We start from the raw sequence: 26,760 nt of genomic DNA, 5'->3' as shown, positions 1-26,760 counted from the left end.
TGCCGTCGCTCGATCGATGTATTTCTACCATTAGACCTTGCTTACTTCGTTACTGTACTTTCTCGGAGTCCACATCGCGATCTTCGGACTTTGGGACTGATCAAGTTTCGGGCTGACCGGAGTCTCGCGCATCGACATATGCATACTGACCCAACATTTACCTAGACTGCCTCCATTATGGGTTGGGGACAACTCAAACTACTACCCAGCATCTAGTAGGTCATGGACTGGCGTGCGATCTCTGGCAGGCTTTAGCTCAACTACCTTACCTTACTTTTATTGAGTACTCGAAGCGTATTGATACATGTCCAAGATCGAGGACTCATCTCCACGCCGGAGCCTCCACTTGAATCCTACAGGGAGGCTGCGTTTAAATATCTAAAAACAACATGAAAAGTCTAGTATTAAAAAGTCTAGCTACGTAGCTACCCAAACTACTATATTTAATTCGCAGTGAAAAGGTAGAGCCGAAAAACTTGGTGGGTTTGATCCAAAAAGTTGGCATGGACAGTGAAACTGAAGCCGAATACATGTACTAAGTTACTGAAGATTCAATGTCGAGCCAAATCATTGCACAGGTTTCATGTTTGATTCAAGATGCATGTGAAGAGGTCATAATTTTCGCGCAGAGTTGTAGGCGTGACTTTCAACGAGTCAAGGTTTCTCTTTAAGTTTCCGTCAACTAGTCGGCATTGTACGATACAATTTCCATCATCGAGTCATACACCCCAAGATACGGATGCTTTTGGTTTTCGCATGTCTACAAATACAACGAAACTAAGTTGTAGGGCATCCTGCACCAAGTTGTATTCTAGCGGCGTGCACGCACGCGGGGAACAGTGCTGTTAGAGGTCCGCTCTCAACCCAATCGCATATTTCACCTCGTCGCAACTCCAAACGTTGCCGTACGCTCAATTGTCAGGCTCACATCCTGTCACTCAGGCAAACAGGTGAATTATGGAGACATATCGACTTGTGTCTTAAATCAGCGTTTCCAGCAGGTTTAGGCGCACCCTATCTAACTCGATGAACGGAATTGAGGACTAGGCACAGGCGCAGAAATGCTCCACCTTAGTGTTTGCGTTGGAAGGATTGATGAGGCTTTGAAGCCTCTGAGCAATTAAATAAGATGGCCAACTGAACGGCAAAGTATGAGAAATTGATTCAAAGAGCTTCGGCTTTGGTAAAGAGGAGCTTCGGGAATGATTACGCAAAGCGACAAAATCGGGTAGTGTCAGTGCTCTGTGCCAAGGTAGCTTGAAGCTGAGCAATTTGACAGTTTGAACTTTGATCATGTCAACATAGTGAAGCTTGACTCGGGACGCAATCATACGTGGCATCTCCATGTCTCTAGCCGTCGGCGAAATATCTCGTGGACTCTATTGCGGTCGGCCAACTTGGCCAGACTGAAGACATGTTCATGTGATCTCTCGAAGATGAACATTCAATTGGCAATGAGTTGCAGAGATCCTTCAGCAACAGCGCCAGATTCAAGAAGCTACGGAGTACAGGGACGCCATCCCACTCTAACCGGGTTCATCTCACCCCAGTCATTTTGCCCACCAGACCAGACTGGACTGCTTCGGAAACACTAAACCAACTCTCTTAGGGTCTAAACTATGATTGAAGCACGTCCGAGGGGGAATCTCACAGAGAGAACAAATGTCACTTTGCGGCTATAGATCCAAGGTCCCCTCTTTTTACCGTTTACGAACCCCTTTGCAATTTCACGCCTTAGCAGCCGCCCTGCGGGCTGCAGCTCGTTTTCCGAGCTGCCTCATCAAGCCTAAACACACCTCATACCCGCCGAGTCCACTCGTACAAAGATGCCAAGACCTGCAAGACAGCGGCACCCAGGTCCGCGCCGTCATGTCAGCGGATGCGACGCAGGCACAGCAGGTCAAGGCAAGGGTACCACACTACTCGTGGAAACGAGTTCGTGCTGAATTTTCCCGGTTCTGTAGCCACCTTTCACTCCAGGCAGTCTTTTAGGGCGCGCATGTAGGCCACCCCACCAATCTTTGTCTCATGTTCCCGGGCGGTTCATCCGAAGGGGTATCCCTCCATCTCTTTCCAATCTGGGGATGCAGCTGCATGTAAATGGGACACTTGGACTACAAAGGATGATCAGCCTCACGGGGAAATGAAGGGCAGAGAACTGGTGGGTTCGGGGCAAATATGGCGCGAGAGCCCGTCCGTCACTGTCTCCTACATATTATGTAGCCCAAGACTCTCTCCCACGAAGCCTCGGGCGCTTTCAGGGACCTCTATGCGTACCTCTCTTTTCATTCGTTTTCGTCAGTCTTTTCCTCGATTATTAAACACACCCTTGTACATAACATGAAGGGCATACTCAAGGCTCTGGCCACGGCGGTGCTCGCCACGGCCTCACTAGCCCAGGAGTCGGCCCCGCCCTCGGCCTCAGCTTCGACGTCTGCCGGATCACCGCAGCCGTCTGCGGGCGTCCTCCCCGCCGTAGCGCCCATCCGGCTTCGTCTCAATCCGGCCAATGTCCGGAACCTCGTCGACTCGGACTTCATCACCTGGACGATCCCAGGCTCCTCCAAAACCAACATCACCGTCGCCAACATCACCGAAAGCGACGTTACCTTCACCCTCTCCGCTAGCAACGGTTCCGAATTGGCGGGTAACTACTACAAGTACCAGTACACGCGCTTCCTCTCCTCCTTGGGCGAGCGCGTCGTCAACGAGGGCATCAGCAGCTCCAACAAGGACGGTTCGCCGATCACGCTCACGATTAAGGGTCTCGTGCCGGGCAACCACAGCCTGCTGACATGGCACAACGCCTGGGACGCCCTCAACGAGACTGCAACGCTCGATGTTTCCGTCAATGGACAGGCGGATCTGACCGCTGTCGAGCAGTCCGCGCGAGTGGACAACATTTGGCAGGCCGCGAGCTCGTATCTGACCTTTGAGGTCACGTCCGCCACGGAGGAGACCAAGATCGTCTACACCCCCAGCAGTGGCGGCGATAAGCGTGCTTTCCTCAACGGGTTCGAGGTCGACGCCCCGTCGTTACAGAATCAGATCAGCTTCCCTACTCCCAAGCACCGCGACGAGCGCATCGAGGTTGCGGCGGACGACAGCGTCACTGCTACATGGCAGGCTCCTCCCTCTGCTGAGGGCGTCAAGTACAATGTGTACCTCGGCACGTCGCAGACCGACTTGAAGAGCGTTGCTGAGGGTGTGACGGAGACGAGCGCCAAGCTGCCTGGTAGGTTTTTTTTTTTTTTTTTTTTTTTTTGCATTGCCGAGCAACTTATCTAATCTTGTGTAATAGGCCTCAACACCGTCGACAGCTTCTACTGGCGCGTCGATGTCATTTCCGGATCGACAACCTACACCGGCCGCGTCTTCTTCTTCCGCGTCGCCCAGCTGGCCTTCCCCGGCGCCGAAGGTTGGGGGTAAAACTTCAGACCCTCTCCTTTTTTCATTGCGGAAGTCTACTAACACCATCTACAGTCGGTTCGCCCGCGGTGGGCGCGGCGGCAAAGTCATCAAGGTGACTAGCCTTGAAGACACCACAGATGAAGGCACTCTGCGCTACGCCCTGACCATCGCAAAGGGCCCGCGCATCGTCATCTTCGACGTCGGCGGCGTCATCACGACTACCTCGCGTATGTCCGTCAACGACCAGTACATCACCCTCGCCGGCCAGACCGCTCCGGGCAAGGGCATCGTCATCCAGGGAAACCCGCTCGGCTTGACAGGCGCGTCCGACATCATCTTCCGCCACATGCGCGTGCGGCCCGGCAAGGTCTCTGGGCAGACTATTGACGGAATGGGTATGCAGGGTTCGAACCACTGCATCTTTGATCGCTGCTCCATGGTATGTTTCCTTGCGGATGATGCGATATGGGAGTATACTTGATGCTAAGTAGGGAAAATAGGGCTGGACTATTGACGAGGCTTTCAGCTCACGGTCTGCTTGGAACATCACCTTCCAGCGCAACATGATCTCTGAACCCCTCAACGTCGCTGGCCACAAGAACTACCCCAACGGCACGGCTCACGGCTACAGCGCCACGATTGGCGGTGACGTCGGATCTTTCCATCACAACCTGCTCGCCCACGCCGAGGGCCGTAGCTGGAGCATGGGTGGTGGTGTTGACGACAATGCTGCGTTTGCCGGTCAGCTTGATATCCGCAACAACGTCGTCTATAACTTTGGTATGTAACGCATTAGGCATGCAGAAGGAGTGGTTATTCTAACATGTACAGGTGGCCGTGCTACCGATGGCGGTGCAAAGAAGGTGAACTTTGTCGGAAATTACTACAAGCATGGGCCGGCCTCCACGCTCACCTACGCCCTCAGAGCACAGGTATGAAGGGTCTTCACAGTTCTGCGTAATCCATTAGCTAATAATGCACTCCATAGTACGAGGACAACATGCCCGGCATGCAGCAGTATTACTGCGCTGGCAACTCCATGCCCGGCTTCTTCGATCAGGACTCGGTCCAGTACCCCTCCGGCGACGGCACCGCCACAAAGAACACCACAATCGCCTGCTGGGCCGATGTCAGCTTCGAGCCGGCACCGACTTACCAAAAGTTCTTTACCGAACAGTTCTTCGAGCCCCATGTCGAGACCCAGCCATCGACCGAGGCCTACAAGCGCGTGCTCTCCGACAGCGGTGCCAGCCAGCCCGTCCGCGACATCCACGACGCGCGCATCATCAACGAGACGGCCACGGGAACCGCTGCCTACGTCGGCTCTGTCTCGGGCAAGAAGGGCCTCATTGACGACCCCAAGGACGCTGGCGGGCTCGAGGACTTCCCTACTGTTACGCGCGCCGCGAGCTGGGATGCTGATGGGGACGGTATCGCGGATTGGTGGGATGGATCAACTGGCGGTGATGGGTATACTCCCATCGAGGGGTACCTCAACTTCATGGCTGATCCCCACGCGTACGTGTCGCCTTCCAAGTCAGTCGAGGTTGACCTTGCTGCCCTGGCTTTGGGATTCAAGGAGCCTACGTTTACGGTTTCTGGGGCGAAGAAGGGAGAGGTTACTGTTAGCGGGGCCAAGGCTACGTATGCTGCTGGCGCTGAGGCTGGTATCGATTATCTCGAGATCAGCATCAAGGATAGCGAGGGGAGCACGTGGACTCGGTCATTTGGTGTTGCCATCTTTGCTGGTGCAGAGGAGGCGTGAGCGTTCACGCATGGAGCGCCACCATATACTTCGATTCTCTAGGCAAGCACTCTTCATTCTAGATTAATGGTAACTGAGTCACCGCCAAATGTTTCTCTTGAGATGCTGCCTACTCTTCAGTAAATATCCTGGTCACTGCGATCTTGATCATCGTCATCTGCACCTCACTTCGACATCAATTTTCATTCATCACCAAGCATTGCTATCAAGGAACCAAAGAAATTTATTCCCAACTTTTGATTAAGTACCTTATCTTTACATGTATCTTTGAGGCCCAGCAGAAGAATCGAAGTTTACCCCGCATAACTCATTACATAAATCCTATCCCCCCGATGCATAACGCTATGCTTCATGTACAACACTTACAAATCGGGCACTACGAAATCAAGAAGGAAAATGGGCTGCTGGCCACAGTGAAGGACACATGTCTGTTTATGCCGCTGCTAGTACAGCTGCTCTGAACTTGGGCTAATTGTCCAAGGAATCTTAGGTAGAGGTAGGCTCGGCGCTGAGGACCAGACGAGCAAACTTGTTGCAGTTGCCGGTGCGAGAGTCGCAAGTGGGCTGCGCAGCCAAGCAGGTGACAGTGGAAACCGTGTAGGTGTAGTACCTGGGCGCAACGCTGGCCGTCTGGGTCCGCGTGATGTAGGCATAGCGGTACAGGCAGACGCTCTGGTCAGCGGGAACGGTGGTCGTCTGTGTAATGGTAGCTATGGCCGTTTCCGTAACGGAGGCAGTGATGGTGGCATTCACAACCTCGGTGCGGTAGGCCGTGGTGGGCACGATCTCGGTGGAGTAGATTGTGGTCGGGACCGTGGCGATGTTGTACTGGGTGGATTCGACGGTGGAGACTTCCGTCTCGTAGATGGTAGTGTCCACGACGGCCGTGGCGGTGGTGTAAATGGTGCTTCCGAGGGTGGTGACCTCGTTGACGGTGGAAACGCGCGTTTCCGTGTTGTACTGGGTCTCATAGATGACTGTGGGCACGGTAGTGGTCTCGTCGAGGTAGACGGTGGAGTAGGCCGTCGAGGTGGAATATTCCGTCGAGGGAAGGGTGGTGACGTCCAAGACGGTGGAGTGGATGGTGGTTGGCTCGCCGGTAACGGTAGGGGTATAGGTGACGGTCTCAGAAGCGTCGACCGTGGCACGAGCGGTGCGGGTGAGGGTAGTGGTAGCAGCGGTGGTCCGGACAGTGGCCGTGAGGACGAGAGTCTGGACAGCTGCCGTGGTGCGAGAAGTGTAGGTCAGGGCGAGGGTGGTGGTGGAGGCGGTGGTGCGCTGAGTGTAGGTGAGAGTGAGGTTCTCGGTGGCGACGGTGGTGCGAGAGGTGGCCGTGTAAGTCTTGCTCTCGGTGGTGACGGTGGTCTTGATGGTCTTGGTGACGGACGTGGTGGTGTCGATGACGGCGGTGATGGCCTTGTCATTGAGACCGCTGGCCACAGAGGCAGGAATGGAGCCATCGCCGTTGTTGGCGGCGACGGCGGCAGAGGCAGTGATGGAGGCATCTACGGCTGCGGAGGTGCCGGAGATGGCTGCGGCAGAGACCATACCCGCAATGGGGAGGAGGCTGGCGAGAGACTTGATGAAATGCATTGTTGCGAGGTGGAGTTGTGCAAGTGAGCGACAGAAGTGAGTGAGTGACTGGGGTTGAAAAGAATGTAATCTCGCAAGAGGCAAGTTGTGGGAAAGAGTGTGAGGGGAGGGGATGGGGGCTCGGTGACTGGCTGTGGTCTGGAGAGGCTGATGAGGATAAAAGATTGGGGGGATGCTCGACGATGTTCTGGTAATTATAGGATGCTGGAGATGCTGAGAAGAGATGGTCTAGAACTTGGACCCTGAACCCACGAGTCTCTCACAAGATTGCTTTCCGAGCACGCTTTTCCAGCTGACATGGGATTGCGAGTCAATGTTGAGGGAAATGGCATGAGGCTTGCGTGGGAATGGTGACTATCGCTCGATAGCTTACGACACGCAGACGGGAATTCCGTGGTCCACACTGGCTGTGAATCGTCCAGACTTTCCCATATTGGAGAGTAAGATGGCTGATGACCTGACACGTTGATAGACTTGGCATGTGTAAGTCAGGGTCCAGGGCCTAGCTCGAGAAACGTCGATGGTCCTTCGCACATGGGCCAGTTAGATCTAGGAATCGAATCTCGAGCTCGAGACCACAAGCACTCGGTAAGCAGTAGCTTGCCGTTCCACTGGTACCATGATAAAAGACGATGCCTCTTCAAGTGATAGACTCATCTCCGAGATTGTGGAAAAGAAAAAGTCGGTGGATCTCTGCCTTCACGAGCCACCGAGCCCAAGTCTCCGGAACCTGCTACTTCGAACATAGCTGTGACACCTGCTATGCCATTCTGGTCTAATGCTACTTCTGGTATAAGGCGACGTTTTCTTGTTGATCTGCTGAACTTTCTGGCGTATTTGTTAGTCCACTAGTTCTTGTCGGAGGGGTCTCCCAACGGAGCGGGAAATTGGGGGCGGGAAGTTAAAAAAGAAAAAGTCGCGGAGGGCTCCGTCCGGACGGCATACGGGATGGGGTCCATGGCCGGGCTGTACGTACTCACTCGTTATGTGCATACACCACCTAGCGCTAAAGGAGTATACGCCCTCCTCTTTCACCAGCAGCACACCAGGGGTTGACTCAGGAGAAGGAATGAAACAGCGCCATCTTAGCTTCAACTCTGGTTAGGCCTGAGTCGCTGAGCCGCGTGTCTTGAGCTTAACTTCCGACATGGACCCCTGTTGCTGGGCAAATCTGCGCCCCAGCACCCCCAGACTAAGCTTCTTCGGCTACCTGTGGCTTGCGGCACTCCATGCTTGGTGACTAGTCTCTTCAGCTCATAAACGGCAACTGCAGACTCTTACTTGCTAAGCATCAATGCCTGCCGGGTTCCTGCATGTGATGCATTGATAGAATGTGAATAGTGGCATGAGCACAGACATCGCCTAAGAGGACGCTTCTGCTGTTGACTCAACAGACAAGACCGAAGAGTGAAAACTTAAGCGAATGTTGAATTGCGGTCCACGACAGCGCTGACAACGGTTGATCTGTGAGCTCACACATGGCTTACACGGAAGTTTCCTCCTCGGGTTGTTACGGATAGATCATGTAAGCTCGGTGCATGCAGTGATTTGGCGATGGTGAAGTCCTGAGCAGCATATTCACCAGAGAATGTAACAACTTTGTGCAACCGCCCAGCTTCATTTGTGAGTGTCTCTATCAGGAACACAGAGAATTTGAATATGTACATCGAATCTTGTGAAAATTACAACTCCTCCGGGCACTACTTCTAAGTACACGTATCTACATAGCGTCTTTTTGGGTAAAATACAAAGATTAAATCAACAAGAATGAATTAGGCGACTTGAGTCTAAGAATGAAAAGGTGAAATGTTCGATCAGATGGCGAAGACATGCCTCCGGTTGAATTAGATGCCGTAATTGTGGCTTAGAGCACTTCTGGCGGCGAAGGGGGTCGAGAGGTGGGACTTTCCGGCCTCTCGGCGCCTCCCTTACCCTCTTCTGCTTCCGATAGCTTATCTTGGGCAACAGGAGCTGGGGCAGCGGACGACGCGGTGACACCAGACATTCCCCAGACAGCGTTCCCGAGGTTCTTCGCCACAGCCGAAAAAATAATGATGGACATGAACGGCGAGACGAGCTTGTTGACGAAGAATCCGAGAAGAATCTTGTGAGAGCGTTGACGCAGCGCCGGTTCCACGGCTAAACAGACGCAGAACCAGATAACGGGGAACTGACCCACCACAAGCAACGGGAGGATGTCCCAAGGGTTGAAGGCCTGAATGAGCGCGCGGATGAAGAGGATGGTGTTCAGGACGCGGTAGTATACCAACGTCTGCCGGGCAATATCAATAGCGGCCGCGATTCGCGTGATGAGAATCATGTTCTCGCCGCCGCAGTAAAAGTAGTTGTTGAAGTAGGCGTTGGAACCCCACCGCCGGCGCTGGTGGACGTAGTGCTTGAAGGACTGCGGCGCGACCGTCTCAGAGACGGCATCGGGCACAAAGATTGTCTGCAGCTTGGAGGACTGGCTGAGCATGCAGTACGTCAGACGTCGGTCAGTGCCGAGATTCTGCACCTGGTGGTGGACGACCCAGTCCTCCTTGACGGGGCGCGCGTATTTGGCGATGGCGCCAGCCATCTCCTCGCGGACGGCGACCATGGTGACGCAGCCCGGGAGACAGGTGACTTTTCCAATAAAGCCTTCAGCGCGACGCCGGACGAACTGGCCAAAGGTGTACTGCAGCTGCTGGTAGAGGTTCCAGAAGGACCACTCGTAGCCTGGTTCAAGCTCGACGAGGACGATACCACAGCTGGCGATGGCATTCTTTTCGCGGGCAAGGGCGTTGGCGAGCTTGGCGACGCGGCCTTGGTGGATCACAGAGTCGGCGTCGGTGCAGAATACCATGTCAAAGTTCTTGAACCCGGTGCCTTCGGTTAGGGGAGGGAGAATCGTGCGCCAGATTTCCTCGCGGAGGAGGCGAGTGTATGTGGGCATGTTGTCTCGGGGAGCGTTGAAGAGGTCGTGGGTGAGGATGAGGGAATCCTTTTTGCCGCTGTTCTTGACTTTTTCGATGACGATGACGGGAACGTCCTGCATGAAGCCGGCGGTGATCTTGAGAGTGCCCCTTTTGTACTTCAGGGAGTGGTAGGGGCGTTCAATGTCGACAATGATGCGGGAGAACTCGCGCTTGATGTTGCGTGGCTTGCCGTCTAGGACGATGCACATGACCTGTTTGTGTGGCTCACAACCGTTGTCGCGGAGAGAGTAGACCGTCTTGATTAGCTGCTCCTCGCTTTCAGAGTAAGCTGGAATCAGCGAGAGGATCCATCGTTGGGAGACGGGTGCGGGAGGGCGAAAGTGCTTGTAGATCGATGTTCCAATGAGACAGACGAGCGAGAGCAGCGAGGATAGGAAGTCCTTGCACTTGACGAACAAGATGAAGACAAGAGTAGCTAAGCCAGTGTTGCCAAAGCAAGCAACGGCAGCCAGAGCGATGTTGAGGCAGAAGACGAGGAGGATGAAGGCGATTCGTTGCATCGTCAGCTCCCTAGGGGTGAGCTTCTTGTTGGGGTTCATAGGATCCGAGAGGATCGGCCAGCCGTAGTCAGTGACGAACTTTGAGGGTTTCTCGATATAGCTATCATCTTGGCTGAGCTTGCTTCTGCCCCCGCTTGTCTTGCGTCTGCCGCTTATGCTGGAGTCTCCAGATGAGATGGACGTCCGGGGTGTATTGGGCCTGCTGTCACTGGCGGCAGAATAGGCATCCCATTCACCTTGGCTTCGCCAAGAATTGGGTGTTCCGGGGCGAAAAATGCGAGACGGGGGACGCTCAGTTGTTGAGAATTGTGTGCTAAGTCTCTGTGATAGAGTCTTAATAGTCCCACGCTTCTCATCTGTATGCACAGGCAGAGGGCGCGAGATCTCTGGGTGACCCATGGCGTCCCGAATAGCTTCACTTTCGGGGTGTGAGTGACGACGTTGTGGACATTAGACACACTTGACGTGGTATTGAGCTGTGCTCGAAAAGGAGTGAGAGGAAGCGTCCGATGAGATCAGGACAGCGGAGAGACTGGATAGGACACAGAGTGTCCTTGTGAAAGAATGGCACCGACAATACGTCGGGAGTAAAGACTGGACACCACGAGTGGTGAGGATTGCTGGATGTGAAGTTCGGGATGAGGATGCAGCAAGAGAGGAAGAGCAGAAGGGAAACATCTCGGACTTTGCAAGATGACACACTTTTGATTGACTTGATCGGGGTGATTGCCGCCCCCCGGAGCCTCCCATGCGAGCTCATAGCCACTAGTCTGAGCAGACTCTTGGTATTGAGGCATGTAAGATTACCCATGATCAGCTCCGGCGTGACGCGGCAGAACGTCGGTGAACTGCGAAGATCAAGTCAAGTACTTCTCTGTAATAGCTTGGATTGCCAATGTGTAGTTGGTCCAAGACCATGGGACAGGAACATGATCGATTTCTAATGAGGCCAAGAAGCCGATTGCGTCAAAGTTAGGACTCATACTCGCGGCCGTAGCTCTTCCACCGGTGTCAATCTGGGAATGCACCTCATCTTTCAACACTTGAGCCGGCAAAGAGGTCCTCTACAGGGCAGCTGATTGGCTACAGTACGGCATCGAAATCTCTTCCTCAGCCATATGTCTGAGCGCCTAACAAGATGCTTGTAGCCTGTGAAGCTGTACCCAAGTAACATTTGGTAGACAGCCAGCCAAGATTGTGTAGACTCCCCAACACAGACTAGCCCCAGCCAATGACATGACAAAATCGGGTAACAACGTCGGCAGTAGTAGACAATCTTGGGAAGTGCATAAAGTAAACATCTCAAGTCCGGTCCCTGGTGTTAGCCCCGGGATTGCTGATGTTGAGACGCTGGACACAAGTTAGCCGCAGGCGGCTGAGGCACTATGCATCAATAAGGATCTGTGTAGTCCTTCCTCGTTAGTACCAACATGTGCGTAGGGGTCCACTGCAGCGTCGAGAAAACTTTCCGCAATCCACGCCACCAAACTTGGATTAAGCTTAAATGCCAAGGCCCTACGTCAAGCCATGGCCGATGGGATATGGCAACCCGAAGCAACATCCAGGGATCCCGCGTGTGGCTTCCAGCCCCCAATCTCGAAGCACATTAGCGTCCCCGACGAAGGGAATTGTGAAAATTTGCTGCAATTGCGCAATCATTTCACACAATGCCATGAGGAGTCTGGTGTCTTTTAATGTTAACATCTTGCTAGTGTGATTTTGCCCACTTCCCGGGCTTTGGAAGCAACCAGCTGGGAAGCAATGGAAGGAGGCATACCCAGTGCTGTATTTGACGCCTGTACACATATGTCAAAGCGTGCACTCAGTTGACCGAGATTCTCCGATGGCATATGTATGCTGTCTAGGTTGTCTTGTAGGGACCTGGAGAATTTATGTCAAAATCCAACTATGAACAAATTGTGTGTTTACTGTTTCCCGACAGAGTAGAGCATCCGACGTGAAAGTAAAGAAATCAAGACCCCAGAATCAAGTCTGAACCCTGAAGCTTGGCTGGATCTCGGGGGATCTCTTGACTGCGCTGATCATATCCTTTGCTGGGATAGACGTGAGACATGCCCCTCCAGAAAAGGGACGAAGGATTCGGGATGGGCCCCAAATTTTTGGGCATGGGTTATCCGGGGGACAGTGTTATACTGCCGGGATGCCAAGTGTCATCAAACCTTTTGCTCTTAGCGTCTGCTAGCTGCCAAAGCTGTGCCTGGCTAGCTGGCAGCCCTACACCAGAATATCCTGTATTCGTCCACGGTCCAGGGACATTCAGCGTGGTCCATGCAATCTTGGCAGCTGAAAGTCCCGGAATATGCCTCAAGGATTGATGGTAGCTGAAGTATGTATCCTGGTGCCGATGTCTAGGTTCCCGATGCCGTTGAGGATGTACGTAATATGGAACCTAAATTTCAAGAGTCATCAGGAATTCAAAGAGCTCAAGAACAATGAGATCGAACAGGTTGAATCAACGGTCGACGGCGTATCCATAAGACTCAAGTCCGTCAAGACACATTTCCTTAGTCAACAAACGTTGCACGAAGATACCTGCAGAGAAAAGGAGTTGACGCAGGAACGAGGCAGAAAAAGAAAACATAGGGGCGCCATGTGGCTTGCCTACCGCACTTGTTGCGAAAGGTCCATTTCCCCGTACTTAGCACTGGGTGCTTTAGATGCATATGCGGTCTATCACTCCTCGCTTAGACGACTTTCTCCCGACTTCACACCCCTCCAACATTCGCTCTCTCTCAACTCCCTTCACGCCAAATGCTTCCGCCCACCCCCCAGACTAGAACAACACTAATAGAGTTCATGTGGACTCTGATTAGTATTTTCCTCCGCACCATCAACTGCCGCCTCTCAAAGAGGTAATGAGGCTGAGAATAGGTATGCCTGCATGGTCCCCAAGAACCCCCCCTGGTAGAGTGACATTAGGTAGTGCCCGATCGAGAAATTCGGTTTTCCATGATTGGGGCAGGCAATATGCTTTCGAATACCGCGGGTATCACTAATACGGTCCACTCAGATAAGGAAAAGAAACAAGAAGTGAACTGTGCTCAGATGTCATTGAGTCCGTCAACCGTTGACGGTTGACACACTGCAATCACCAATGTCACTTCTGCAATCATTGGCGGTACGCTACGCGAACAATGTGCGTGCTATTCTGCCAAGAAAGACTACCGGAATTGGGCCATGAGGCTGAACAGCGATATTTTCTTTTGCCCCCTTCATTTCACGATGCAGAAGTTTTCAACTTCATGGCGTTTTCTCGGTCTTGTCTTCCGTATTAGGAATGGCGACAGCCTGCCTATTCCACCATCGTCTTTCGAAGCTGTTCGATACGTTCATCTTTTCGACTGACTACGTGGAAGAGGAAATTTGCGGCACATCTTGGCGGGATGGGGCAGAGTTGGAAAAGTTTGATGAAGATATTTACGCAACTTCGATTTGCATCTTAACGCACTCCTTTTTTCGGACTCGAAGATTTCCATATAATCCCATCTCAAAGTCCGCATCTACACCCTCTTGTTTCTCATCCACTCACACAGTAACATAAAGCAGTATCATCTTCAGATCGACACAGAATCATATAGCTGTGATATTTCTCCCTTATCTGGCTTCATCCCTTCGACCTCACTTCCTTCTCTTCCTCATTCTCACAAGCCTTCTTCAAAATGAGGGCCACCATCGACAAGCCATCTTTTCACAGCCGCAGCCTCTCTGTACCGGCACCTCCTACACCTCCCCCCGAAGCACTGGGCCTCAACCTCCCCGGCTTCGACACCTTCAAGGCCAACTTTGACCTCCCCCTCACACCCGTCACACCGCCGCCAGAGTACAAGGAGCACCCTTTCGCTCACAATGACCGCGTCCTCGACCTCTCTCCCGTCGTCGACCCCAATGACCAACCCCTCGTGGCCGTCATCGGCGTCGGCTACGTCGGCACTCACCTTGTCGAGTCATTTTCCGCCCACTACGACGTCCTCGGCTTCGATGTGTCAGAGAAGAGAATCAGCGAGATCCGCGCAGAGCTCCCCAGTGATCGCATCCGCTTCACAACCTCAAAGACAGACCTCCACGAAGCCACTCACTTCCTCATCTCCGTCCCGACCCTCCTCAAGGCAGACAAGTCCATCGACACCTCCTACCTCCAGTCCGCTATCGCCACAGTCGCCCAGCACGCACGACCGGGTTCCACCGTCGTGATAGAGAGCTCCGTCGCAGTGGGCATGACACGCAGCCTCCTGGGCCCCGTTGCCACTGCCCACGGCTTCTACGCCGGCATGTCCCCAGAGCGCGTCGACCCAGGACGCATCGAGCCCCCCTGTCACGCGATTCCCAAAATCGTCTCGGGCCTCGACGACGAGATCCCCGGGTCGCTGGCCTCGGTCATGCGTCTCTACAATCAGGCCTTTGACCGCCTCGTGCCCGTCAGCCGCACAGAGGTGGCCGAGATGATGAAGCTCTACGAGAACTGTCAGCGCATGATGTGCATCGCCTTTGCCAACGAAATGGCAGACGCCTGCATCCCGCACGGCATCGATCCCTACGAAGTCGCCGCCGCCGCGTCCTCCAAGCCATTTGGCTACATGCCCTACACCCCTTCCCTCGGCGTCGGGGGCCACTGCATCCCCGTCAACCCGTACTACCTCCTCTCCAACAGCGCTTTCCCCTTGCTGGAAGCAGCCGCCGAGAAGATGGCTGCACGCCCGGCCGCTATTGCCCGCCGCGCTATTGATTCGTTGACGAGAGACGCCGAAGCTGGGGCTGCTTCGGCCCTGGTTCGTCCTCGTGTCCTCGTCGTCGGTGTGGGCTTCAAGACTGGCCAGTCTGTCCTGAGCAACTCGCCGGGTGTTGATCTCGTCCAGGCTTTTGTCCGCTCCGGTGAGGTCGATGTCATGTATGCGGATCCCCTCGTCAAGCAGAGCGCTGTGCCTGTTGCACCTCGCCTGACTGATGAGAAGTGGAACCGGGAGACCCTGGAGACGTTTGACATGATTATCGTCGCTTTCCGCCAACACGGGTTGGACTTTGGTATCATGGACGAGCTTCGTGGCGTCAAGGTTGAGATGTGGTGCCCGTAGTTTTCTCTGTGCCTTCTTATTTTCTACTTAGAGTTCTTTCCCCCGGCGCTATTAGAGAAGAGGTCAGGTGTTTATGATTCCTCTTGTTAGCATTGGTTTGTGCCGATGGACTGGCGGGGCAAAATTGCATAAAATGAAGGCTTGGATAAGAGTGTAGTCATAGACGAAGACGTGCCTTCGATGGCAGTCCCAATAATAATCATAATTGTTCTCAACGATGTGCTCGGGTGATACAGTGAGCAAATTTGGTACTGGCGTCCGTAAATATAATCTTCGTGGTTGCGGACGGCAAACATCATCGATGGCCCAGACAAGGCATAGAGGTTCTACACTTCACATCCCATCGACGTCAAACACGTAGCAGCATATTGCAACCGATACTAGGAATGCATGAAGTCCTACTTTGGAAATTTCCGGATTAACTTTGGGTTGCTTTTGAGTTGTTTACTTGGTTGAAGAGCCTGCCGCCAAAGTAGGTCAACTTTGGGAAAAAACTAAAGGTTATAGCTTGACGTTTTCCAGCACTCGATCAATTATTACATGTACTGATATGACCGTTCTCTATATACTAATAGCTGAATCACATCATCTCTTCAATTATTGGAGTGCTAAAGACATGTTCCAAAAAGTCTTAGCCAGAGTGGTGGTCCAAAAAACCTTGCACCTATCGATGTAGTGAAATGTTTCGAATAATGGGATTACTGCGAAAAACTAGAAACGACCCGAAGAACCAATTCAATCGTGTCTTCTGTTTATCCATCTGCATTCTTAAGACCAACAAGAAAAAAAAAGCCAAGCACGTTCGACAACGAGCCACGGCCAAGTCCGCTCTCATCTCGTTCCAACGACAGTTGGAGTGACGTGATGATTCCCCGGGGAATAAAACAAGTCACCGGATTTCAAACCCCCCAAACCTATTTCAATCGCAATATTTTATTCAATCTACACCTAGAGCACCCAGGGCACGCATATTTAAAAAATACCACGAAAAACCAAGTATCTACTTATGTAAAGACGAGAACACACACCCGGGCCGCGATACCAAATCTCAGCTTCTCGCAAACCATCGTCTTCCAAGGTTGGAGATTTGCCATGCTACCTTATGTTCGGCCCCACCGACACAGGAAAGATTCCCCGCCATCAGGCCCTCGGATAGTTCCGTAGCATCATGACAAACTCAATCACAATACTAATCTTCCACCTAGACCCAATCCTAGACAGAATCTAGATACCAAATCCGCATTCTCTATAGACAAAAGCCCCAACGTTCCATCCCAAATAATCCAAAGGGGCACAGACGTCCATATTGATGACCCATCCGATGTATCTTCCACCATACTCACCAGCCAGGAACATCGTTGAAAAAGTCCACGTCCCAAGGCAAAAGTTGAAACTCCTGGGTGGGATGAACCGGTCTTACATGTACACACGTCAAGAACAAGAAACAACCCAAGGATCAAAGCTCGACGTCACATCTCAGAAGCTCTCCCTCTGAAACTATTCCTGAGAAGCTACCCCTGACAGGAAATAACACAAGGGGAGATGGCATAAAGGAGAAGGAATATTGATTTGCGTCACCCAGCATGTGTGAAAAGCGTGTTTCTTTTCTCAGTCAATTGTGTCTACATCATGGGTATCGATATAAGCACGCACGCAAAGCAAAACAAGAAACAGAGAAATGCCATGCTGTGCTATGCCATGCTGCGCTATGCCGCGTTAAATCCACTCTCCTCCTCGGCTTCGTTCCCGACTCTTCCCTCAAAATCCCATGCCCCCTTTTCAGAACTCCCACTGCTTGATTCAGAATTCTAATTTGGGTTTACTTCTTCACCTTGGGCGAAAGCACCTTCACACCCTGCGCGCTATCCCACACACTGGCACTCACCCTCGCGGGGATCTTGCGCCCCCTCAACCTCTGATCAATCAACCATAGGCCAACCACAAACTCAGCCTTGCCCAGCATCCCCCGATGGCTTCGGTCCACGGCATCCCACACCTCGGCCAACTCCTCTTGCGGCAGACGCGAACGCCGCCAGACCTCACGCGCCACCACGTCCACCACACAGTCAGCTGCGTCGTGAGGCAGTGGAGCGCCGCCGAGACTCTGAAACGTCAGCCCTGTGGTTGAGGCAGAGTCGATCAGCAGCACGCCGCGGTTACTTGCCCACACCGCCTCATACCGCCTCCGTTCGCGGACTGTAATCTCGTCACGCCATCGCCGCCGTGCGCCCTCCTTGTGGGAGTGCTTGTTGCTGGCGCGCTGATGCTTCTTCTTGCGGATCTCGTCCTCGTCGTCTGATTTTGACGGTGGCTGGCGGAGCGTCTGTCGCATGCGCGGTGACTTCGTGTGGTTGGGCAGTTGGGGTGGGGACAGCGTAGAGTTGCCCGTGTTTGATGGTGTCAGGCGGGCGGCGGCGAGGGATCCGGCCATGATCGCGTTGGAGAGAGAGTTCAGCGGTAGACTCGTAGTCGACGAGGCGGGTGTGCGTCGCGGGGTTGTTCGGCTTGGTGAGCTATTTGCTGGTGAGCGGCCCGGAGTGCTGTGCGTAGAGTTCGTTTGCCGAGGTGTCGGGCGAGATGGGGCGTATTCGGGAACGGCGGTCTGGTTTGACTCTGCCGAAACAAACGTATCATTAGAAGAGCTTGTGTCGGCAGTTGAAGGTCTTGGTCCAGATTCTGAACGACGAAACGGCTCCTGGAAATGGGCATGACCATAGACTGATGCCATACTGCGAGGCTTCGTCAGTGGGGGAGGTTCCCGTTCTATTGATTTCGTACCCCGTGGCTGAGGTGGCGTAGGCGGCTGTACCCTGGCCTTTGATGCCGGTCTCTTCAGCTCGGGAGTAGCGATCTCATCACCTGGTCGTTCAACCAAAGGAGGCGAGACAGGTTCCACCGGTTTGGCCTTGGCCCGCGACCTCCTTGGTTCCGGCGTCGTCGGGGGCTGCGCGACCTTCGGCTCCGGCATGAGCGTCTGTGTGATGGGCACTCTCGTGAGCTGCGACCTCGACCGTACTTCCGGCGCCTCTGAAGCTTTCGATGACATGTTGATTATCGTTTGACGCCCCCTAGCATGCGGAGACTGCTCTGTGACAGTCTGCCTGTGCACAGCCTTAGCCGGTGACAGGACAGGTTTCGCAGGCGATGACTTGAGCGTAGGCTTTCCCGCCTGCGGCGTGATATCTCCCTTGGACTCCTCCTTTCTAACAACCATATTCGGCGTGACAGGCCTTGGCTTGACCCTAGGTTTTGTCTTCGACACCGCAGGCCTCCGCTCTCCTTCGCCGCCCTCCTCATCAACGATACCCATCCTCGCCGCCTTGGCACGGGCAGGACTCAACTCCCTCTCAGGCGTCAACGGCCGAACCTTGGGCCTAGCAGCAACATCCCCACCGCTCCTCTTTACAGGATCAACATCCTCCCCTTCTCCTCGCTCAAACATGCTTATCAGATGACCCGTTGCGGGGATGGACGTCTCGTCTGGTAAATCGAGGCTGCTCACCACGCTCTCCGTCTCCCCGACGCTGCCTCGCCTGTTCTTCCTCGCGAGCTGCATCTGCTGGAGCTGGTTTATTTGCGCGGGCGTCAGGGCGGATGCGGCGGGACTCGCGTGCGGCTGCGGACTAGGCGAGGCGCTTCGTGAGGCGGCCAGCGTGGCGGCGATGTAACTCGGGCTTTTCGGGTCAAGCCGCGTCGTGTGCGGTGTGAGGTGGGATGCCGTCGACGAGGCTGCTGGGCTAGAGGCGAGGAAGTTGGACAGACGGTCTCGCATGTTAGATGTGCCATCGCGGCCGAAGCGGCTGTCGCCTGGGGTCGTTGCCAGGCTCGCGCCCGTGTGTTGGCGTTGTACTGGGCTTGTGCTCGTACTTCGGTCGTAGTTTGACGCGGCAGAGGCGGCGATGAGGCTCGCACCGCGGCGACGGGTGATGTTGCCGGCATTTGGCGTAGGTTTCGGGGGCGGAATGGGCTTCGGTTTCGTCTTGTTGAAGGCGAGGTTCGCGCCTTTTAGAGCTGCGGCTGCATCGGAAGCGCCGCCCGAGGGTGGGTGATGGTGGTGGTTGTGGTGGGTGTTCATCATCATGGCGATGGACGACCGCGCGATGGTATTGTAGTGGCAGACGGCAGCATCGGAGGGCTATTGAGATGTAGTTGGAATATGTTCGATCAACGGAGCGTGGCTGTTTCGGTCATCAATGGAGCTTCGTGTTCGTCGCGGGTGGTCGAGGATGATTGTCGGTTCGAGCAGAGGACGCACAAGGGGAGGGGTCGAGGGATCGTCGTCGGGATTGGATACAGGTGCAAGGCCACGAATGACCTTAACTAGGCAGATAGGAGTCGAAGTTGAAGAAGGAGGGAAAAGGACAGCTGTACAGAGATGAATACGAATAAAGGTAATGAATGTGGTAATACAATACTACGGATACCCGACCCCAGGTGGTAATTGCTCGGCAGCGCGGCGCAGAAAGTGGAAACGGCACCTGCCACCTGGACGGTGTTGCGGCTGAGCTCCAGCTTCCTGCGGAGATGCGCACTGCGCACGATGAATACAATGGGGAGGGGGAAAATCAGTCAACAATAGAGAACACAGAAAAAAAAAGATGGAACGAACGGGTGGCCCGGTGACCTTTCCTCCCAATGGAACTTCTCATCCCAGTTCATTATCCATCCATCTCAAGTTGTACCTTGCATCGCTAGATATCCACTCTCTCCGGTGCCGTCGGGTCTGTCAATGTCCGTCCGTCGGGTTTCCTTCCCAAGAAAGTGTGTGAAGCTTCACCTCTCGCGTCTCTTGACCCCAAGCCCAAGGTAGACGTGATCCGCGAGTCAATTAATCAAACCTATCCTAGCACGCTGTTACAAAACATTGGGGAAATGACGCATCTGGGGGAATTCCCTTCCGTATGTACTTTAATTAACAAGACGCAACCATCGTCCACCACCAAGGAAAACATGCGTAGATCTCGACATCACCACCGTCATAGCGGATCTGCACACCATGGCCCTGGCTAGACGCTCATCCTTCAGCAAACCTTTTTGATAAGCACCACGTACCCAGCCAGACGGTGATGGAGTCCTTTAGTTCTGGTCTCAGTTCGTTCCTTCACTACCTTATCTACCTACGACCTAATGCATACACCATGCATGCGTGTTTCCGCTGTTCGCTCAATTATCTTCCCTTAGCTCCCGCGTCCCGGGCGTGCCGCCGCCGACCAGCGGTCTCCTACCGTCTTGCATCCATAGCGTCATTCGACACCAACGCCGGAACTCGCGGCTTCTACCGGTTAGGATTCCTTCTCGTTTCTACTTGGCTTGACTTCATAAAGGCACATTTGAATCGGGACCAGACACGATGATGATGATAAATAATGTATGCATGACTGCTTTTTGTACTACACTACGAAAGATTCCTATTTGTACCTGGAGGCTAAAACCGCGCAGAAAAAAATCAGTTTGACCAAACAAACAAAGACAAAAACGTACGCTCGTAATCCTCGCAAGGGGTTTGGGGTTGGGAAGGGGTATCACCCCATCCAGAAGTACCGACCGCCTCGAGAAACCAAAACTCCAATTCTTTCCATTTGCTTGCAGTGACCAAGGAAAACAGAAATTGGTATACCCAGATTCGAGGGTAGCTGGAACTTGTTCCGACAAAGAGAAACAAAACAACGGTTGTCGTCACAGCTGTCTATGGGCCACTCTAGTAGTCATGTCGTAACATGTACCGTGAGAAACCCAGGTGCCTCGCGGCTTGGTAGCCAGCATGCACAGAGAAGGAAGAAAATCACAATGGCCTCCCATCCTCTTTGCTTCCTTCAACTTCCACCAAACACACCGACCAAAATACAAACGACACGAAAAAAGAAGCGAAGGGCGTCCGTGGACACCGAGATCCTCGACCAATTATATTCTTTGCCAAGAAGAAAAAATGGGCATGTTCGTCATGAGCGAGTAGCAAGTGCATCGTTCAGACGTGAGGCGTAATCATCCGACATTATCATCAGGCTGTAGAGTTTCTACGACCGGCGCACCAAGATGGAGAAACAAAACGAGCGGTGGATAAGAGACTTGTCGCGTTCAGTATCCATCCTCGTCTGTCCACTCGCTACCCGAGATGATGCGGTTGCCCTCGCCGTCACTGTAGCCATGCACAGCATGTCCACCAGGTGCCGTCATCGGGAAAGGTCGCTGCCTCTTAGGATCGCTGGCCGGTGGCCGATAACCAGTCTCGGGCTCGAAACGCTTGTTGCCGTTGCGGGCGGCTCGCACTTTGGCGTAGTATGTGTCGCTGGCATCCTGCTCAGGTTCGCTGGCATCGTCGTACGTCTCCCAGTTTTCTGAGCCTGTCACATTACTCGATCCGTTGGACGAGTTGGAGATCTGGCGGGGTGGTGGTGCTTGTTGGTATGCAGAAGGGGGGTACTGGCGAATGGTTGAGGAGTGTGAGGATGGGTAGTCGTGCTGTGAAGACCCCTGAGAGTGATGTGAGCTCTGGGAGGCGTACGACGCATGCGAATTATGCGAAGCGTGAGAAGCATGCGAGGTGTGAGAGAGTGTCGAGTTGTTTCTCATCAGCTTCGGGTGCTGGCAATCCTCGTCGTATGGGTCCTCAAGCTCGACTTGACGCACGATACTCGCGCCCAACCCGACTGCCTTGTATGGGTTGACTGGGGTCTCCAACTCGATCGTGTTGAGATCGCGCATCTTGGGTGGAGGAGCACGCATCTGGTGGTTTCCACCGCGGATCGTCGCGTAGGCGTCAATCCTCGACGCTGGCCTCTCCTGTTGTACTGGTGAGGTATTGCCAAAGTTGCCGTACTTGAGGTTGGTCAACGGGGGCCGTGCTGGGATCCTCGAGGGACTGCCCGGTGGCCTGTTGAGGGTTTGTGCACGCTCTCTCAAGCTGCCCATAGAAGATGCTGGTCTGGCGATTTCTTGTGCTTTGGCGTGAGCAGAAACAGGTCTAGTTGTGGGAGCGGCACTGTTCATATTGTTCGCACTGCGTTTGGTGGTGGGCGCAGGTGCTGGTGTTCTTACCCCATTGCGAGTTGGGGGTCTAGCGATAGAGGTGGTGCTCTGCGCTCTGCTGTGCCCTCTTGGTCTGGCCGCCGATTGAGGAGCAGCCCCAACGCCTGGTGTCTTGGATCGCGGACCGGGTGCAGGTCGGTCTTCTGCTTCGAGTACGTCCAAGTAACGTTCCCCATGGACTGTGAAAGGCCGTCCGTACTCGTCTTCGAATCTCTCGAGAATTCTGCGCAAGTCGACAGCAATCTTGGGCAACTCCTTGGCGATGCGCTTCCGCATCTTTTCTTCTCTGAGAAGCTTGCCGGGATCGCGCTTCTCGCCCTTCTGCCCGCGCATCATCAAGCGAGAAGCATCCTGACTCGATGCCGCGAGCTCGTCGCGCTCACTGGTAAGGCTTCGATGTCTATCGACCAGCTCGAGAGTAGGGAGGCGCTGTTCTTTGAGAACCTCTAGTCGTGCAATCTCACGCTCGTGAGCTTCGAGCAGAGCATCGCTGTATACGTCGGAAAAGGCGGGTGTGAACTCGAGCATCTCGTCCTCGGAAAGGTAGAGCGAGTCCCAGAGTTCCTGTAGCTTGAACCGCGCATCCTCGACGAACAAGTGCAGGTTCTGCCTCTTCAGCTCGTTGAGGCGCGCAAGCTCATCCTCGAACTCGTTGATTTGTCGCACACCACAGCCTCGGTTGCTGTTGAGGAAGGCCTTCCTTTCTCCAACGTCCACCTCCAACTTCTCCCAAAGGGCCTCAACCGCGGCGCGCAGGTCCTTGAGACGCTTCTCGCGGTTCTTCTTCTCGTCCGAGAGCTTGTCGCGCTTTGCCTTGAGACGCTCAATATCTTCCTCGTGCAGGCCCAGCTGTTCGGGTGACTCGCGGTAGTACTTGACAATGGCACCGTCGGTTTGAGCCTGAGGGGTTCCCAGCTCAGCCCAGAGCTGAATCGTGTGCTCGCAAAGGGCCTTAACCGTCGCGACGCGGCGCGTGTACTCTTCATAGACTCTCGTAAACTCATGATCGAGCTTGTCCACATACGATGGTGATAGGTCGAAGTTGGGAGGAATGGACTGGTTCGGGCCCGTCGGCGGCAGGGGAATCTTGACAAAGGTAGGTTCAAGATGTGACGAATATGATTCAAGTGCTTCGACAAGTTCTGAGTGGCTGGTTAGTACCAAATCTTCTGGCGTCTTTTCGCTTCCGAGTTGACTCACTCTTGACCTGTTCGAAGCGCTCTCTATGCAATCGACTGACTTGCTTGTGCTTTTCCTTGAGGCCCTGCAAACATCGGGTCAGGGGATAGGTAATCTGAATATCGTCGCTGCGGTCTCGACGTGCGCGGTTGTCGTCGAGCGATGCCTCCATCTGCTGTATTGTAGTGATTATGCGCTCGGCTTCCTCAATCATTTCCTCCTTTTCGTTCGTGACTAGGTGCACCTGATCGGTCAGGGCCTTGGAAAGCGCCTCGAAGAGCTATGTCTGAATGTCAGCACAGATTGAGGAGAGAACGAAGCGAGCTGGGAGAGGCGTACGTCTTCCTCGCGCTTTTCGCGATCATGGCTGGGAACGCCAATCTCATCAAACAAGCCGTGCAATTGACCGATGATGGTATTGACCTGTTGAGACAGGTAACTCGTGTCCATGGTGGATTAAACAGGCCTGACGAAAAGCCGAAGAGAAGGTGAAGATAGGTGCAATGGCGGTATGGTTCAGAGAGTTGGAAGGTAATTAAGGTAAGTGCGGTAAGGCGTGCAGGTCGTGGGGGTAGGTAAAAGAGTGGGCGCAGCGCAAAGGCTGAGTGTTGATGCTATTCACGGTGGCGGGGAGGCCAGTGCGGGTGCAGACGTTTTGTTTACTTTCTCTGTGGTACTTGGATGCGGTCGTGACGTAGACTAAGATAGGAAGCGAATGGTCACCGAAAGAGTTGCGGCTTGTAGTGCATCGTCCAGCAAGAAGGTGTCCAAGAGAGAGAAGAGAAAGAAAAGGCTGTAATGGATAATTGCAGTCTCTTGGGATGTGTGAAGCCGACGAGATTTGTCTGAGACTGGCCTATCTGCGTCTACCAAGTCAGGTACCTTGGGTTGTTGATGGCCGATGGGATCTTTTCTTCCGGAGGGAGGGATGGCGGAGGGCGGAGGTTGGGGAAGGTCGGAAGTGGGAGAAAAGGATGGGAGGAAACAACCAGACGAGAAGGGGCAAGGTAACGAAGATGCGACGGGAAGGTGCCACTTGATGAATTGAATTTCACGGGCAGGAGGACCTTGGGAGTCTGGGATTCATGGGAATGAGGTGGCCGGGAATGTCGTGAGAAACGGGTCCTGGGTTTTCCTGTTTGGGTTCGCGTGGTGGGGCACGTATCCACGGCAACGGGGTAGTCTCTCAGCAGGCAAGGGTTACAGTGCGTGAGTGCCTTTTTCGTGGTGGGTTTCAGGAAAGAGCTACCCCGCCATTGGCCACCTTCCGTCCATTCACGAATCACCTTTGCTCTTGCACTTCAGCTGCCTGCATCTTTTGAGACAGGGGTATGAAGAGGGTACGTATCTGTTGCTGGGGCTTCAACTGGCTTTAGTGGGTCCCCTCGCTTGCTGTCAGCTCAGCCCATCAACCAATCTTAGCTAAGCACGCTTAATGAAGCGAGCATCTCCCACCTCGCACCTTGCACCCCGTCAACCCAGCATTTGTCCTGATATCAGCCTCTCAAGAGGCTGGTCATCTAAATGGCCGCTTCATAGCTGAACACGATAGTGATTCCGTTCCGCACTCTCAAATTTATCTATTCTACTGAACGAGAGGGCCCTAAGATCTCATACGAATCTGTTGAGTTGTGATAATGCTGTTGGTTGGTCTACTCCGTACTGCACGCAACTTGGACGATCAAACAGACGCCGCGCTGCGCAAACAAATCACCCGCAGCTCTAGTCGCGCATCGGCATCCGCTTTGTTTACTTCCATTGCTGCATCGCATCGCATCGCATCGCATCGCCCCCAACGAACTCTCACGCCCGTCCTTTCTGCAAGTCATCCAGCTGGTTGCTGCCCACAACAAACAACAACCTTTTCCCTCTTTTTGAACTAGGTAATAGCTTAGACCCGAGTCGTTCGTCCATCCTACGTCTGCCTCGCATCACGCTAACATCATCATGCATACGACAACTCTCTTGCACCATCAGGATCAGGGCCCATCACATTATCCACCTCGATTCCTTCATGCACCTCATTCTCGCAGCCTCTCCTCCTCAGACTTGTTCCTGACTGGTCTATGCTACGAAGAGACATATCGAAGTCTCCAACAATACTCCGTAGGCCGAAAGAAAATCAAGAAAATCGATCTGGCTCATCTCGGCTCTTTCCCATCCCATGCTCGCCCCTCCCCCTGCCACGCTGCCGTGCCCCATTCTGCTGTGGGCATCTTCAGGCGCGTGCTCCAGCGGTGAGATGCAAACGCATCCTCTTCCACCCCTGGTCTGCCCATCGCTCACCACGGTGACGAGCAATCAGCCTTGCTTTTCCTGATAGCATTCGCTCGAATAGCTGTCCCCATCAATCGCACATACGGCGGTACGGACTTTATGTTTTCTTCTTTAATTCGATCTTCCCCTCTTATTCAGGTGATCATCCTCTCTTCCAGCCAAGTCCAGACCCTCTCTCAGCCCGCATGGTTCCCAACTTTCTACACTCTGGAGTATGGAAAGCTGAGTATCCGTATGAAGTACGGAGGAAGTACTGTCCCCAAGCTCCCATCTATTCCCTCTCCTCGGTGCAACCCAAATGACAATCCACTGCCCGAGGAACCATGATTCTTAGGATGACAGTCCCATAATATCAGGCCCATGCTCTTTCTCCCTCTACCAGCCTCCCCAGATTCGGACGAAAATCTTCGTAACCGACCCGTTCAGAACCAAGTTTGATCTCCGCAACGATTTCGCTTCTCGCCGTCGCACTGCCCGGAACTGAACTGCCCAAACCTGCTCGGATCCAATCCCATTTCAACGTTTCGAACCCAACACACACGGCACAGGCCGTCCACTAGTAAGCTTCTGGGACCTTGTTCGGGGCATTTGTTACGCGCGCATCTCGACCTTTGCCCCCCTCCCCTCCCCTCCCCTCCCTCTCACCCTGGCTCTGCTGTGGCTGGTGGCTGGTAAATCCAATGGCTAGCCGCTAGCGTCCCCTCTCCCCAGTCTCTGGTCTTTTCCGGCGACGTCATCGTCACCTTCTCCCAAGGCGCGGTTGCCCGGTGGACCTTGATGCGATCGTGATCCCGCTTTGTCAACCCTGCAGTCAACTGCACGCAGTGCAGCTCAACCAACTCGTAGCATTATCGCATTTCGCCATGACCGAGAGATGGATAATGTGCATGGATTTCTACCGTATGCCGCAAACTCCACCTGTGCCTCCAGCCTCCGGAGAC

The 26,760-nt window shown here is 53.7% G+C and overlaps 5 protein-coding genes across 5 annotated transcripts; 2 read left to right on the top strand and 3 right to left on the bottom strand.

Annotated features, from left to right (window-relative positions):
* The first annotated feature begins 2,190 nt into the window (after positions 1-2,190).
* On the top strand, positions 2,191-5,265 carry BDP55DRAFT_618999 (pectate lyase). The gene is made up of 6 exons (XM_060571306.1): positions 2,191-3,235; positions 3,302-3,425; positions 3,484-3,850; positions 3,912-4,191; positions 4,243-4,343; positions 4,400-5,265. Exons 1-6 carry the CDS (start codon positions 2,341-2,343, stop codon positions 5,174-5,176), a joined length of 2,544 nt encoding a protein of 847 aa, XP_060424841.1. The 5' UTR covers positions 2,191-2,340; the 3' UTR covers positions 5,177-5,265.
* A 3,368-nt stretch (positions 5,266-8,633) lies between these two features.
* On the bottom strand, positions 8,634-11,044 carry BDP55DRAFT_754581 (chitin synthase-domain-containing protein; the record flags this gene model as incomplete). Its single annotated transcript, XM_060580723.1, has 3 exons — positions 8,634-10,665; positions 10,708-10,779; positions 10,950-11,044. The coding sequence occupies 3 exons, from the start codon at positions 11,042-11,044 to the stop codon at positions 8,634-8,636; spliced, it is 2,199 nt and encodes a 732-aa protein (XP_060424840.1).
* Positions 11,045-13,927: 2,883 nt separating this feature from the next.
* On the top strand, positions 13,928-15,337 carry BDP55DRAFT_697263 (nucleotide sugar dehydrogenase; the record flags this gene model as incomplete). The annotated part of the gene is made up of 1 exon (XM_060577663.1): positions 13,928-15,337. The coding sequence occupies one exon, from the start codon at positions 13,928-13,930 to the stop codon at positions 15,335-15,337; it is 1,410 nt and encodes a 469-aa protein (XP_060424839.1).
* A 1,819-nt stretch (positions 15,338-17,156) lies between these two features.
* BDP55DRAFT_504655 (uncharacterized protein) lies at positions 17,157-19,346 on the bottom strand (the record flags this gene model as incomplete). Its single annotated transcript, XM_060567654.1, has 2 exons — positions 17,157-17,310; positions 17,644-19,346. Coding segments are annotated over 2 exons (1,857 nt in total), but the record flags the coding sequence as incomplete, so codon positions are not given.
* Positions 19,347-21,412: 2,066 nt separating this feature from the next.
* Positions 21,413-23,992, bottom strand: BDP55DRAFT_561812 (microtubule associated protein-domain-containing protein; the record flags this gene model as incomplete). Its single annotated transcript, XM_060570101.1, has 3 exons — positions 21,413-23,505; positions 23,564-23,822; positions 23,882-23,992. The coding sequence occupies 3 exons, from the start codon at positions 23,990-23,992 to the stop codon at positions 21,413-21,415; spliced, it is 2,463 nt and encodes an 820-aa protein (XP_060424837.1).
* Between the last annotated feature and the right edge of the window lie 2,768 nt (positions 23,993-26,760).

This window comes from Colletotrichum godetiae (genome assembly GCF_030913485.1).
Source record: "Colletotrichum godetiae strain CBS 193.32 chromosome Unknown BDP55scaffold_53, whole genome shotgun sequence".
NCBI classification, from domain to species: domain Eukaryota; kingdom Fungi; phylum Ascomycota; class Sordariomycetes; order Glomerellales; family Glomerellaceae; genus Colletotrichum; species Colletotrichum godetiae.
This window is presented reverse-complemented; position numbering and strand designations above follow the sequence as displayed.

Bases quoted from the DNA above. Each gene is read 5' to 3' on its own strand.
- BDP55DRAFT_618999 (XM_060571306.1), top strand. From the start codon at position 2,341: ATGAAGGGCATACTCAAGGCTCTGGCCACGGCGGTGCTCGCCACGGCC. The intron at 4,192-4,242 runs GTATGTAACGCA...TAACATGTACAG, and splicing joins CAACGTCGTCTATAACTTTG to GTGGCCGTGCTACCGATGGC. The intron at 4,344-4,399 runs GTATGAAGGGTC...TGCACTCCATAG, and splicing joins CCTACGCCCTCAGAGCACAG to TACGAGGACAACATGCCCGG.